Source organism: Mastacembelus armatus, chromosome 15 (assembly GCF_900324485.2).
Source record: "Mastacembelus armatus chromosome 15, fMasArm1.2, whole genome shotgun sequence".
NCBI classification, from domain to species: Eukaryota; Metazoa; Chordata; class Actinopteri; order Synbranchiformes; family Mastacembelidae; genus Mastacembelus; species Mastacembelus armatus.
In genome coordinates, this window is record NC_046647.1 from 18013833 (window position 1) to 18028679 (window position 14847).

At 38.4% G+C, this 14847-nt stretch overlaps 1 protein-coding gene across 1 annotated transcript; it reads right to left on the reverse strand.

Annotated features, from left to right (window-relative positions):
- Positions 1-3480: 3480 nt before the first annotated feature.
- perp (p53 apoptosis effector related to pmp22) lies at positions 3481-13807 on the reverse strand. Its single transcript, XM_026309579.1, has 3 exons — positions 13442-13807; positions 7740-7880; positions 3481-5508 (listed from the first exon to the last, which is right to left on the reverse strand). The coding sequence occupies exons 1-3, from the start codon at positions 13644-13646 to the stop codon at positions 5297-5299; spliced, it is 558 nt and encodes a 185-aa protein (XP_026165364.1). The 5' UTR covers positions 13647-13807; the 3' UTR covers positions 3481-5296.
- Positions 13808-14847: the final 1040 nt, after the last annotated feature.

Consider the following 14847-nt stretch of genomic DNA (forward strand, 5'->3'; position numbering starts at 1 on the left):
AACAAATACAGTGGCACCTTTAGTGATTTCACAAATGTCCATTACTGTGTTTGGCCACTTGAAAACTAATCTGACTGCTCTGCCTGAACTGTTTGGATGCCACATTATCACCTGCTGATCAGTACATTTTAACTAGAGTTGACTTTAAACCTTTACAGATTCCTTACTGGCTCACATGCTGACTCTCCTGGCAAGCACCGACAATTCTAGCTGGTCATGGAGGCAATGAAAGCAAAACACCACACTCATCTGCACGTGGAAAACCCCAGAATAGTCAAGTGGCCCACTTTATTGTTCCAAATCACCAGGTGGTTTAATATGAGCAATGTTTTAAGTTCCTCACTGTCCATATCTTTTACATTACTGTACATGGGCTGGTCAGACATAATAATAATAAGCATCAATAAAGTTGTATTTATCTTTTATTAAATGCCATATATCACACCAACTTACCATACTCAAGCAAATAAAACTATTGTGACATTTATCCAAGTACTGTAAGAACAACACGTATTTGAGTATTTTCATTTCATGTCACTTTATACGATTAAATTGAATTGAAATATTGTACTTTTTACAGCTGTAGTTACTTCACAAATTGAGATTTCAGACAGAAAACATATGCATACAGCTGTATGCACACTAATACATTAGCAGTAACACTGTTTTCATAAAATAGATATCGGTCTGGTTCCGCAATGGTACATTTATATTTATATTTAATTGTTATAATAATTTGATAAGACTTAGGCTGTGTATTTCAGTAATGGAGGACCTGTATGGGAGTATTTTTTTTTACTATGCCTTCAATTAATACATTAAATGTAATACTCAAATCTTATCTGTATTGTCTGCCTTGGTTGGCTAATAAAACACCTCATGTTAAAGAGTCTATAAAGACGCACTTCCTCAGTTTTGTTAATGACATTTGACTCTAGTAAAACAAGAAGATATCAACAAGTTCACAAATATGCTAAAACAGGAGTCTGACTCACTGAGACTGTGACCGATCGTAACCTTATGATGTGAAAAACAGGTGGTGATGTGAACCTCTGAACATTACACATGTGCTTTATTCACAAAACCTTGTGATTTGGTTAGTGTAAATTCCACATCTGTACCTCTGCTTAAATCCAGCAGAAATTTTTGTCATATATCTTCCTCTGACCCCAGTCTTTATTCCTGTTTCTCTCTCCTCACTGTACATAGAGGTTAAAAAAAACAAAAAAACAAATATTGACACACTAAGACATATCAAAGTTTCTGCAGCCTATTTTAAATTTATTTACTTTAATGAACAACATCTTATGTAAGAATATATATGTACTATACTGATACTATACAACACAATCCCCTCCTCTATTTAAAAGAGACACCATACAACAGGAATGGAAGTTCATGATCATCACAGGCCTGTTGATCAATTACATGGCTCTCTACTGGTAGTCCAGGTGCTTTACCTTAATCTATACATACCTATATATGTCTTCCAGAGTCATACGTCTCTTGTGTTCTGACAATCTGGCCAGTCCCTCAGAGTGACTTCTGAACCCAAATTGTTCCATCAGAGCCCTAAAAGCTTCAGAGCCCCATCCTGGTATGAGGTGGCAGAATAGTGGGGAGAACCCTGGGGAGAACTGTGAAGAGGAACATCTCGGCTTTTTTCTGGCTCTTCTCAGTGGAAAGCACCTAGGAGGCAGATCGAAACCAACCCCCACTAAAAATCACTTGACACAGCTTTGTGTAGGGGTAAGACCTGACATTAGCTTTACATTTTTAATTGTCATATGTTTCTTTATTGGGACATTATTTGACCTCAAACACCTCAGCAAGCTAGGGTTAACCTGGAGAGAGAAAGTAATGTGGTTTGGATAGGATGAAAATGAAAGACCCATAGAAACTAATTCATTAATCAAGCCTGACCTCTAGTGGTATTTCTATAAAAATACAGACTAAAAAGGGAAACAGAGGCAATAAAGCACTAGACTAAGATGCTCACCAGTGATGGGAGTATATTAACTCAAGTAACCAACTGTACTGAAGCTTTGAAGTACTTGTTCTTTACTTTAGTGTACACATTTTAAGTTACCTTATAGTTCAACTGCACTACAATTCAGGCAAAATATTCTTCTTTGCAATAACACTATTTAAGTATATTGTACTGTTTTTTGAGTAGTAGTAGGAATACCACAGTATTAAAATGCTTTGTTGCAAGTATTCCTGTATTCAAAGTGTTACTTAAGTACAAGTACAAACAAATTAGCATTAAAAGTACCAAAAGTAAAAGTGTGAGACATTTCACATTAATGTATATTGTATTTTTGGATTATGATTATTGTTGTACATTACATTAACGATATATGTGGAGCTAGTTTTAAGTAGTTGGCGAGCTTTAGAATTTACCACCATGGATGAAGGTCATGATTATGTAGCACTTAAGGTGCAGGTGGCATTCAGTGATTATTAATTATTCAACATCAGAAATCTCCCATACACACATCAATTTGGAAGTAGGATTTTTATGTGTACAAATAATACTGTTCCAGTGTCATGAGGTTCCAGTGCTTATTGGTTCTGAATTTCTTCATGGGTTTATTGTCATTGTGGGGGACTTTTGTCTGGCTCACCAGTAGAGGGTGATACAACATAATTGAACATGTAAATCCATTCAATGGAAAATGGTGTGGCTGTGTTCTTCCTTGTGATTTAGTGTAAAGTAAATGAGACAGAATTAAAGCAAGAACATGGACAGTGGTAGGAAAGTTCAGTAAGTTTGTCTGATGAAAAAGAAAAAACTGCAGTATATTTTGAACAGATGATTTATATGTTCTCTTGTACTTTCTTTCTTTACCAGTTTTAGTGCCAACCTTTTTCTTGGTTGTTTGATTTCCTTACCTTTTTAAACCATTTCTCTATCTGCTCACATTGATGGTGTTTCTCTCTCTCATGTCATTTTCTTTCCCTTCTTCTTCATATTTCCTGTACTTGTTCTTCTCCCCAACCCGTTCACAGCCAAACCAGAGCTGTCAAGACATGCTGAGCAAAGTCTAATCCTCACTCAGGCCTGTCCTAGGGTGTGCCTCTCTGGGTGTGTGCACATCATAATTCATGACTCACATGTGTGGATCTGTGTGTTGTTTATCAGCTATGTCCTCTGTGTCTCTATGCATAGAAACAATGAGGTTTACAACTGCAGCTGGATTATGTGCTTGACCTCACTGTCATTATTTGTATTCACAAACAACAAACACCATCTTGCACATGGATTTGTAATTTTTAATATTAAACTTCAAGTGTTTATCTGCTGTGGCTCTTTATTGGTTAATGTGAAGTGAATATTGAACTAATAAGCACACAAAGTATGGTTTCTCTCTTTAATTCCACCCCTTCCTTATGTTTCTTTTTGCTAATTTTTTGTTTCTGTCTTTATCCTTCAAAAATAACCATGGTTACTGAATCGTAATAAGTAGTCTGAAAATGTAATCTCTGCAAAAATGAAACTCTTTATTGCATAAAAATACAGACTACCAAAAATACTTAATTCATACTACAGCAGAAAAAACAGTGGGAATCAGTTTCATAAACGTATGAACATTCATGAGACTTTCTTCTGGAACAGCACATACCACAAAGTGCCTAATGATTTAAAAAGCTGGAAACTCAAACCAAATAATGCTTTTAGTCTAGTTACTTATAATTAAAGGTTATGGACTATTACTAATCAAAACTCAATTGTTTCTTTTCCATTTAAGACTCTAAATGTTTTTCTTTGTGAAAACGCCTTCCTGTAATAAAACAAAATAACCAGGAAAGTGAGGAGAGTTTAGTTTGTGTGTCAGTAAAAACCAGACTGACCAGTTAGGCAGGACATTTAAGGACTTAACACCACAGCGATGAAGAAGCTAAGGCACATGTTTTACACACAGTTTGTTATAAGAACGTACACCTGTCTCAGTGTCTCATCACACCAGCAGAGCATTATTGAAACAAGAAGCATTACTAAAACTTAGGAAAGTTACTGGAAGAGACATGATTGGTCATTGTTTTTCAGCTGAAAGTGGAAAACAGTTTAGTATTCTCTCTAAATGTATTTACTGTGAGGCAACAAAACTCAGAATACACACATTCATATTGTTCCCTTTAAACCAAAATTTTGCCATGATATTGTTATATAATGCAGCTTATATGAGTGTGGACTGCTTGGGAAATTGTTGCAATATTCTAATGAAAATTTTTACCCAACACTGACTCACATCACTTGACATATTGCTATTCACGTCACAAATTATACGATAACTGTTGGTACTAACTGGTACTTGAAGGAAGTACTATAAAAGGTCTGGGTCATACAAAAACCTCCTGAGCAAGACTAAACATATATGACGCATTATTTAACAGGCTCAATGGAAATTCATTTAAATTTGCTTCCAGTTTACAGTGAGAGTGAGGTGGCTACAACTGTAGCCAAGTCAGGAAAGTCAAACACGTCTTATTCCTCCGTTATGAGATCTTCCGTCACGCTGCTGTGTCAGTTCATAAAGTGTATTATTAGTAGTGCTCAAAACAGACACAGCAAACACCCACAGTTATACCCCTTAGGTAAGTAAATATGAATACAAATATGTGGAGACAAACAGCAGAAAACAGTTATCAAAAAAATGCATAAAGGGTACGAACATGACCATCAATACATGTATGAATTACATTCAGCTTCTGTGTTCCAACCTTTTGCTTCCTTCTTTTCTTACACAGAATAAAAGACATACAATGAATGAGAAAAACTCAGGGATATCCTGCATCCTATTCAAAAACTTTAGTCTGGACTGCCCTTACACCAAGGTGTGAGGTGATCTAGGACAAATCGGGCTCTATGATTTCCATATTATAATAACTTTCAGGTAAGGGCACTTAGGTGATGTTGTATTGTGAATTACAGTAAAAAAAAATTTTTTTTAAAAAGTATAATTAAAATTTATGAATATGCTTCATTCAAATGCAGAATGTGGGAAAAGAAACACCAGGGTTAAACCATTTATGATGAGGACTAAAATAGAGATCTTTACATTTAAGCAGGTACAACATCCAATCACAGTCCACTTCCAGTAAGAATATACCCTTGATTAAAACTTCACCCTTGGATGGTAGATGAGGGGTTTTCCACCACTATACCACATTTACTGAACTGAACCATTGGGGATCTTTGGTGAAATGACACAGTATAACAATGTTCAATGGTCAGCACAGCTCCAGCACAGGGTGGAAAATGGAAATGGCTGCAATTAGATGAGGTGTGTCTTTAAGCAGAGGAATAGATGTATTTAGTTTTGGTCAAGCCGGTCAACTCATCCTCATAACGTGGCAGGCAGCAGAAGACAATAGCACAGCCAATGCAGAGGATGGTGGCCCCCCAGCCAAAACCGTAGGCCCAGGTGTAGTAATAGTGGCCCTCGAAGATCAGTTCATTGAACTTCACTGGGTAGATGATCAGAGCGATGACCTGGATCACCACTGTGGGGAAAGAAAGATCACAAATGTTAGGAGTGCACATGCAAAAATTTTAAAGGAATTTAAAAAAATCTTAGCTTCAGATTCATATTTATACATAGATGTTAATATAAATAGCAACACACAACGTTTAAAGCTGAAAGAGAAAGCATCTAGCAGCTTAGTTATGTTTTAAGATTTTACCCTCATTTGCAGAAGTGTGAAAAAACTGACAGAAAATGGTGTTAATGTAGAAATCCAGCACCAAGACAAAACAATGAATTAACATCCATCATCTGGCATTAGTGGACAATTAAACACAGTATAGACAAGTCAAATTTATATTTTTAATTAAATGTGTTAACTGCAAAATCACGGATATTTAATAGATTTACACAATCCAATTTTATGTGTGTGTATTCTTCATTAAGTAAACCTGAAAGATACCATACATTCATTATATTGAGTTATTTCATCCTCAAATATGCTACTGAACAATTCTTTAGCGCTTCTGATTTTTACTAAACTCAGAAAAGTGATATTCTATTCTGATTATATCAGTGAGCCAAGAAAAAAAAAAGCATCACAAGAAACAAGGAAACAAACAAAAACAGTCAGTCAAATAGACTGCACTGAAACTCACAGCAGGGTGTGCAAAATACGTTCACAGGAGGGTGTGAGCCTTACATCACCATATCAACATCTGTGATATCGAGGTGAGTCATATCAGGTCCGACACTGCTACAGTCAGTGATGGACGCTCGTTTCAGCTTCCAGACACTTGTTAAGAAAGGTGTGACACTACCTTGTCCTACGATGCACTTTTCTGTGATTGTCATCAAAAATGATCTTGTTCAGCCCTTAATGCCTTCAGGGAAAGGCAGGCCAGTGAATAAGGTGTGATACTACCACCCTGAAGTTTATTTTGTCAGTATGCCACCAATGATGCAAAAGCTTGCTATTTTCAAATACGTAAGGGTTCAGACTACTAAGGCTGCAACATACTTTCATGATCAATTACTATGCTGATTAGTTTTTCAGAAATTTTTTTTGTCTGGAAATTGCCACCTGTTTCACCTGTCAGTTTGACAGTGGAAAGCTGTTCTGATTGTGTGGTTTTGCGCCTGTGTCTGGCTCTGTCCCATGTTCTCAGAGTCTGTGAGGTGAGTCAATCAGATAAACGCCCTAAACCAGGTGTTCCCCATGGTAACGTCACACCACCACACCCTTTCCCTCCTCTCGAAAATGTGCAACTCATTTCTCCACTCCCTTTCTTTCTTACACAAGCATTTTCAAGCTCGTCCTCCCACTTAGCTGCTCTTACACACTACACTCCCAACCTTTGTTTCTCTACCTGACCTTTAGGTCTCACACACTCCCAGGTTGATTACAGCCTTGTCAAACTGAAAGAAAATCACCACCTTTCCCAGCCACCAAATCAGAAAAATAAACATTTATATATTTTTTTGGTGCCAAGAAAATATGCCTGCAGCAACTTTTAAATCTTTTAGTACCACAAGTTGGAATCAAATGGCTGATTAGATTTGTAGTTTAGTTTACTTATCCTTAAATCAGATATACTGATTATATATATAACTAATATTAAAGCAATTTTAGTCTTTTATTTAAGTATTATAGTGGAGAAAAAGTATCTCAGGTAACCCACTGGGTCAAAACATTTCAAATGATACCAGCCGTATAACCCACAAACATTACAGTAAGTAAAAAAAAAAAAAAAAACTGCAACAAGAGCAAGGTGAATATTTCCAAATCCCACCATTAGGATTGAGTGAGAAAATGTCTTTTTTTTCCTAATTAGGTTTCACTGCCCCTTTAAGCTACTTGGAATTATCCTGGGGCTGTTTTCGTTCAAGGTGCTTCACCGAAACTGCTGTTTAGTCACTGCACCTTTAATGCATACAAGCATAAACGTGCTCACTGAGGATGGAATATCATGCAATGTACCAGTAAAACCTGAGCCATGTTTGTTATCAGTTCATCTTATTAATGACTGAATGTTGTTCTTCGTCTAATAAAAGCTAATTAGATTTATTAGCAAAGTGTAACTGAAACAGGGTGATTTTGCAACACTGCACTTGATTTGCTTTAACATTTACCATAAGCACAAAGATTTGTATGATCTGAGTCTTTTACTGTTTCTGCCAACTCCTCCAGACTCTTCAAACATTTCTAATTAATTTCCAAATGCCAAAAATGTGTGTTTGTACCAGTATTTGTGTGCCTGTATATCTTACCAACAAGAATCAACAGAGCTGCTATGAGGGGCATGAGACTCAAGTTGAGTGAGCAGCACAGAGCCACTAGGGAGATCACGAAGGCGATGATGAGGATGAGGAGGCCGATGATCATCAGAGCAGCCACTGCCTGCGCCCAAGCTGCAGTCAAACAAACATACAAATTAATAATGTGCTTGCAAACATAAAACCCAAATACCTCGAGTAATTACTTGCTGTGTATTTGAATTTGCATTTAGAAATTGAGTTGTTCTCATGATGACCTCACAATGACACTGTTTCAAGTGTTCAATCTGAAAATAACAGTTACATCATCCAGAAACATTAGGTAGATACGTGTTTTTACACTGGAGTGATGCTGCTCCTTTAAATTAGAGGAACGGGCATCATTTTCCACTGGGGAAGGAAGAAACTAGACACTTTTCAAACTATTTCTGCTCCTTTACCTTTATAGTTTCAGATTGACTTTCTTACTAAAGCCATGCTGAACATCCATCCATCCATTTTCTTTACCCGCTTATTTCTTAACCAGGGTCACAGGGATGGGCTGGAGCCTATCCCAGCTTTCTTTCGGATGGAAATCAGGGGTACACCCTGGACAGGTCACCAGTCCATCACAGGGCCGCATAGAGACACACAACCACACACACTCACACTCACTCCTATGGGCAATTTAGAGTCACCAATCAACCTAACATGCATGTTTTTGGACTGTGGGAGGAAACCAGAGTACCTGGAGAAAACCCACGCAAGCACAGGGAGAACATGCAAACTCCACACAGAAAGGCCAGGTTGCAAACCCACGACCTTCTTGCTGTGAGGCAAAAGTGCTAACCACTCATCCCCATGCTGAACATTGTTCAAAAAATTAGAGAAGAACTTAAACATGTGAATATGTTCCCCTGCCTCAGGTGTGTCACTGTACACTCAAGGCAGTAAGATCTACAGCAGGAGAAAACAGGGAGTGCCTTGCCACTTAACATAAATTAGCAGAATTGCCAACTTAGGTTTGGATAATATTTTACCATTGCCTTGAAAATACACTAGAAGTTTTCAGAGAACCAAAGATATCAATAAAGGAATCTAAATGATTTCATGGTCAATGAATTACCAATACAGTTTATTTCTGTCTGATGCAGTTTGTCTGTAAACGTAAAGTACTATTATCTTTGTTTTTTGAAAGGAATTAATTTGTTGTGAAATGTGTCTCTGTGGTCTTTAGTTATTTTTGCTAATGAGCTCTCTCTCACCATTTGCAGCATGAACTCATGACAGCACACTCCACAGGGTTAGTAAGGTTCACTCTGACAGAAGAGACAGAGTGGGAGACAAGCTGTGTACTTGCTACCCACAGCCTTCACAGCCTGACCAACACTTTCACTCTGTGACATTCTGCAGACGTACTTGCTATAATTAGAAGGAACTCCCACTATGCATGGTGGTCGATCTGTGGGATGAAAACACTTGATGGATTTCAAGTGCACACTTTAGACAAACCATTATACTGTAAAGTTACTGCAGTTCTGCCTCTGTCACATATTTCAAAGCACAATTTCTAACAGGTTTCACTCTCGATGATGAAAATAAAAACTTCCTCTGCATTAAAGTTTGTGCAAACATAGAGGCTGAATTTCATCATAGAAAATAATGAGCAAAGAAGCACTAATGCAAATGGTAACTCTACAGCCAAACCAATGTGTAGATTTTCATGGCAGTTACACCCAATTCGCTATTACACATTTAGCCTACACCCTTAATTATTCGTGTGTGTGTGTGTGTGTTTTCAAGTAAAGTCTTATCTGCCTCAGTTGGAGGCATTTGTCACCAAGTAGCATTTACAGACTGGTTTAACTGGTTGAATCTTCCCTCGACTTGTAATAACATCAAATTACACTAAAACTCACAACATGATGCCCTTATGCAGAAACCAGAGAACAGTGAAGTTCTGTGACTGTATCACTTATTAGGAAATATCAAATAATATAATTAACTCACGAGCAAATTCAAGCAAAACTGCAAACTCCCAATAAAAACTCCATCAGAATTTGTTTGAATCTTCCCTCTTCCAGAAGAGATTGTCCAGCAACAAAGCATGTAAATGAAATCCATCTTTTAATGCTCAGACTAGTCAAATAAATATTGTTTCTCTCCAAAATGAATGTGAAAGTAAAAATGCAATGCTGAACACAATTGGCTAAGCCTTCCCATAGGGCATCATGGTGGTGAATTTAAAACATTTTATGTGTCACCACAGGCTTGATTTACTGTGTGTATATTTCATTTCTAAAAGGCATTGAATATTTCCTGCTAATTCTTTGCATGTTAAACTATTAACAGCTCACTCACAGTGTGTGTGTCTGTGTGTGTGTTTGTGTTTATGAGTGTTTCTGTTTTAAGCTGGAGAATGTCCTGTACTTACTTGGGTAAATGTGTGGGTGTCGACTGTGTCATGGGTTAACGCCGCATCATGTCCTGTCCCCGTCATCAACAACAACATCTGTTTTCCTTATTTAATCAAAACTAAAGTGATTTGACTTTGCTCCTACACACGCAGGAACTTGTTCTCAGCTGTGGCTTTACTGAAGGGCTCATCTGAATTATTCAAGTGCAAACAGACACTGAGTCCCCCACATGCAGTATAAAGCCGATGACTGGGAAGTTTTTTTTTTGTTGTTTTTTTTTTAAATACACAGCACAGCCATGGTCTTACAGTCAAGGATAATATGGTGGTGCAATAGTTGGCACCATTGGGTCACAGCACGAAGGTTCTGGGTTCAAATCCTGCATGAACCAGGGCCCTTTTCTGTGTGGAATTTGCATGTTTTCCCTGTGTCTGTGTGGGTTTTCTCCAAGTATTCTGGCTTCCTCCAACTCAAAGCCACACAGATTAGGGTTAGGCTAATTGGTGACTCTAAATTGTCCCTAGTGCGTTTGTCTCTCTCTCTGTGTCAGCCCTGTGACAGACTGGTGATCTATCCAGGGTGTCTCCTGCCTCATGCCCCATGTCAGATGGGGCCGGCTCCAGACTCACCTGGTGCAAATCCTTGACGTACCAGGATAACTGGTAGATGATAGATGGATTTGGTTGTTAGAAACAAAAAGGAATATGAAAATGCAGATTTGAGCTCTGGAAAATTATACTGGATATTTTGATTACTCATTAACTAGTAACTTTATACTGCGATATTGATATACTGTGTGAAACAATGCAATGCGTATTGATGGTTAATCCAGCAGATTTAAATCAAGGTATTTCATCATTGCAATGAAAAAAAAATCTATGTGATACTGCCCTACCCTCATTGCTCAATGACTCATATTAAACCAGTAACTTTTTACCGTTTACATGCCTGGTCAATGACATAAATGACAACACATTAAAACATGTTCATGCATGTTGTTCAAAGGAAAGTAACAGTTCTTAGGTATAGTGTTTCCATCTACCATGGAAGCAGCCTAAACAACACCATGACGGGGAGTGTGTTTGATCAGATGCCAATACTTGTCATCCTACGTCTGCACACACCAACTTCTGAGTCCTCAGGTCTCAGTTCACCAACAACTATTCAAGCCAGAGGCGTGGCACAAAAGTCTTTAGAAGAATCTCATGGTAAAAATGTATCCGAAACCCAGCCAGCAGTCTTTTGGCAGCTGTGGTTGTCTTTTGTTTTTCTGCTTCTGTTCCACTGAGGCTTAAGGAGACTGGGCCAGAACAGCAGCAGTACACAGTCCAAACAAAGAATGAAACAGCATGATCTAAATCTTCAAAGAGACCTGAAAACACCTCCAACACAAACTTCTACATATTTCTGAGAGATGAAATTACGAGAACAAAATTTTTAAAAGTTACTTCTACCTCTTTCAACATGGAAAAAAAAAAAAAACGTATACAAAATGGACCAATGTTACAGAGTGGGCTGCATTCATTTCAGAGAGATCCTTACAGGTCAAAGCAAAACGCAAAAACTTTCACAGTCTCTGTTGGATCTTGCAGAAAAATGACGTCAACCATCATCTGGATTAATTTACTTCAATGTTCCTACTGCTGATGTGAATGCAAACAGAAAAAAAACAATTAAGGTTTGTTGTTATCGGATCCGTTCCTCAGTGGGGTAGTTCACAGAACTGGGTCCCTATAACAGTTTAGTCCGAGATCACCTTATGAGCTCTGAGCTCTCTCCTGTTGCTGTCACCGAGACAAAAAATGAAGTAAAACAATCTGAGATTTTCTGGAACCATTTATATGGATATTAATAAACTAACTGGAGGGCACAAAAATATTTGAATAACTTTCAATTTCCAGGACCAGGAAAGTGAGAGTTGACGTTATGCAGTAATCACTTTAGAGTTTCTAGCAGCTGTAAACAACAAACCTAAAACTAATATATGTTTTACGCACAGAAAGACAATGTGCTGCTGAAAATCACTGATAAGATGAAGGACAGACAGAAAAAAGGGATTTAATTTTGCCTCTGGAAACATGTATATAAGTTTGCAGATCACAATACGGAGCTATGTGGCATTAGGTAAGCTAGGCGACATGCCTGGGGTGTGATAAGGGCAACAATCCTGTCTTTGTTGGTGACTTTGAGTGTGGAATAACAAACAACAACCTGAGAGGGAGAGTGAGTGAAAACAGAGGTCGGTTCTGTTCACAGCCATTGTCCAAAACACCTCTTTGTGTCTTGGGCTGGACCACCACACTGGAGGAAAAGCTCATTAACAGATTGTTTGCTTCTAAACAGTAAAGTGACTGAAAGGCAGCCATCTTAAAACCTGCCCTGCTTGTTTCTGAATGTTTGCCCTGAACAAGGCGACACAAACAGACATATTCTTTTCCTTCTGTTTATGCTCTGATCCTCTAATAACTCCATTACAATCAGATGTTTCGTTGTTCTTAGTGCTCTTAGATGCAGAAGTAAAACAGCAACACTGAATTCCTCTATGTAAATAAAGCTCCGCCATCACCGTCTGTTTCATAACATTTTGCCAAACCTCATACTGAATCTGTGTGAAGCAGCAGCTCAGATTAAAAGACAAAGCATTTTAATGTGCTATTCGTCAGGACTTTGACAGGGCTGATTTCTTAAATGTATTTTAAACTTTTCCACTGAATTTAAAATGTGTGGGGTCACATTACAGCTGAAACAACTTTTGTGTTTTGTTCAAATGCTACAGGTCTGATCATTTTCCTTAGCTGTCTTTTCCACACTAGTGGCTCTGATCTTGTAGTTTCTCTAAAGGCTTTAGTTTTTCTTGATGTTGTGGGTCTGTAAAACAAAATATCAATAAACTTAAGGCAGGGAGGGGCAGAAACTTCAAGAAACAGCCTTCAATATTCAGAGGTCATTTAGAGAAGAGGAGGTCACCACCTGCATGAATCCTCCCACCTTTCCACTCTGTGCGACCAGGCTGGACATGATAAGAGGCCTGTTACTGAGGACTAAAGTTCAGCCTGGCTGGCTGACAGGGGGTGGTAGGCCTCTCTCCTGCTTTCACCCTGTTATGTAGTTTTTGGTTTTTGGCAGCGGGCGAGTCCTTCAACTTACGAGTGAATGTTACATTTTACGCCTCGCTGAGACATAGACTTGCACCGAATCAGCTTTGAATTTACTGCTTTATTACACGAAGGAGCATTTCTTATTAACAGGACTGGCTTTAGTGATACTCTTTTCTGTTATGTGGTTCAAACGGACACTTACAGAACTCCATAAGCGACTTGCAATCCCAGTTGTTATTCCTGCCTCGGCACTGGTCCCACATACTGGCGTAGTGAGACTTGGCGTTTTCGTCCTCGACCCATCCTGAAGTTGCGGCGATGGCGATAATGTCGAAAATAATGGCGAAGAGCAGCAGCAGGGGCACGATCCACCTGCATCGGGGGTAAGCGATCCCACAGCGAAACATGGTCGGAGTGTGTGCAAGGGGGAAACCCGGTCTATTCCGTCCGATTCTACAGTTTCCTGTGCGTCTTTACGCGAGGAGTCTCTGGGTATGGTGTGGACAAAAAGCTGCACCCAAGTGTAATAAAACCTGTTTTGGGACCAGGAGGGCTGGGCTTGACTGGTAATAAAGGCTGAGTCAGGTCAGGCCCAGCCCATTCCCACTGTCACATTACTCCCGAAAGACGCGGACTCTGACTTTGGATCAGAGATAATCCCAACTCCCATAAATGATTTTCAACCCGGGTACTGGAGTTTAAGTTGGATATTACAACAGGTAGCTGCGGACTGGGCTGTGAGAGGCAAGAATAGCAGAGAAAAAAAGACAGTGAGATGATTCACTGCATAAAGTTGCCACAAGAGGGCAGTGCAGCTCACTCCGACTGTCCCAGCGTCTCTCTCTTCACAATAAACTCCCATATATATGTTTATCTACATCATCTAATTATAAGATACTGACTTATTCTTGCCAATATCAACATGGTGTTTGTTAGAAATTGGAATAAGTTATCAACAAATAACAAATAACCACTACAGTTTTAAAAAGAGGGTGAAAATGTGGCTCATGGATAATGCAATTCTTGATATTTTCATTTGGAAAATATTTGGTTTTACCTACTGTGACTTTACTATATTAATTTAAAGGCTATGTGAATTTAAAGGCAGTGTTATATCTCATAGGCAGCTGGAGTTCTGCATCAGTAATGTCTTCACACCAAGAACCACAAGTCTTGGACTTTATGGGGTTATCCTGATTTCCATAGTGTGATGTGTGTTTCTCTCACCTCATTGTGTCACATAAACTAATAAAGAAAGAAAGACAAATGAAATGACAAACCTATAACTTTTTGTATCACTCTCTCCCATTTTAAAACACACACCTTTTCTCCTGCTATGCTAGTATGTGGATTTTTTAAAACTTATTTCAAAGAAGTCTGAATCCAAAATGAATATTTTGCACCCAAATATATGAGAAATTTACATTACAAGTACTTTTTGACAAATGATCCCCCACCATTTCATCAGTTTTTTGATACTGAGCAAAAGTGAAAAGAGTAGTTTAAGTTTCAAAGAAGTCAGGACTTACCCAGAAATCAACTGATCCATGCTGAGGTTTGGAAAAAAAACATTCTTAGGGGAATTTATTTCTTAAGACTGTGAGAGAT

Coding starts and splice junctions, on each gene's coding strand:
- perp (XM_026309579.1), bottom strand. CDS start 13,646: ATGTTTCGCTGTGGGATCGCTTACCCCCGATGCAGGTGGATCGTGCCC. Junction 7,881..13,441: donor CAAGTCGCTTATGGAGTTCT/GTAAGTGTCCGT, acceptor GTTTGACTGCAG/CTTGGGCGCAGGCAGTGGCT. Junction 5,509..7,739: donor AGCTCTGTTGATTCTTGTTG/GTAAGATATACA, acceptor CTTTCCCCACAG/TGGTGATCCAGGTCATCGCT.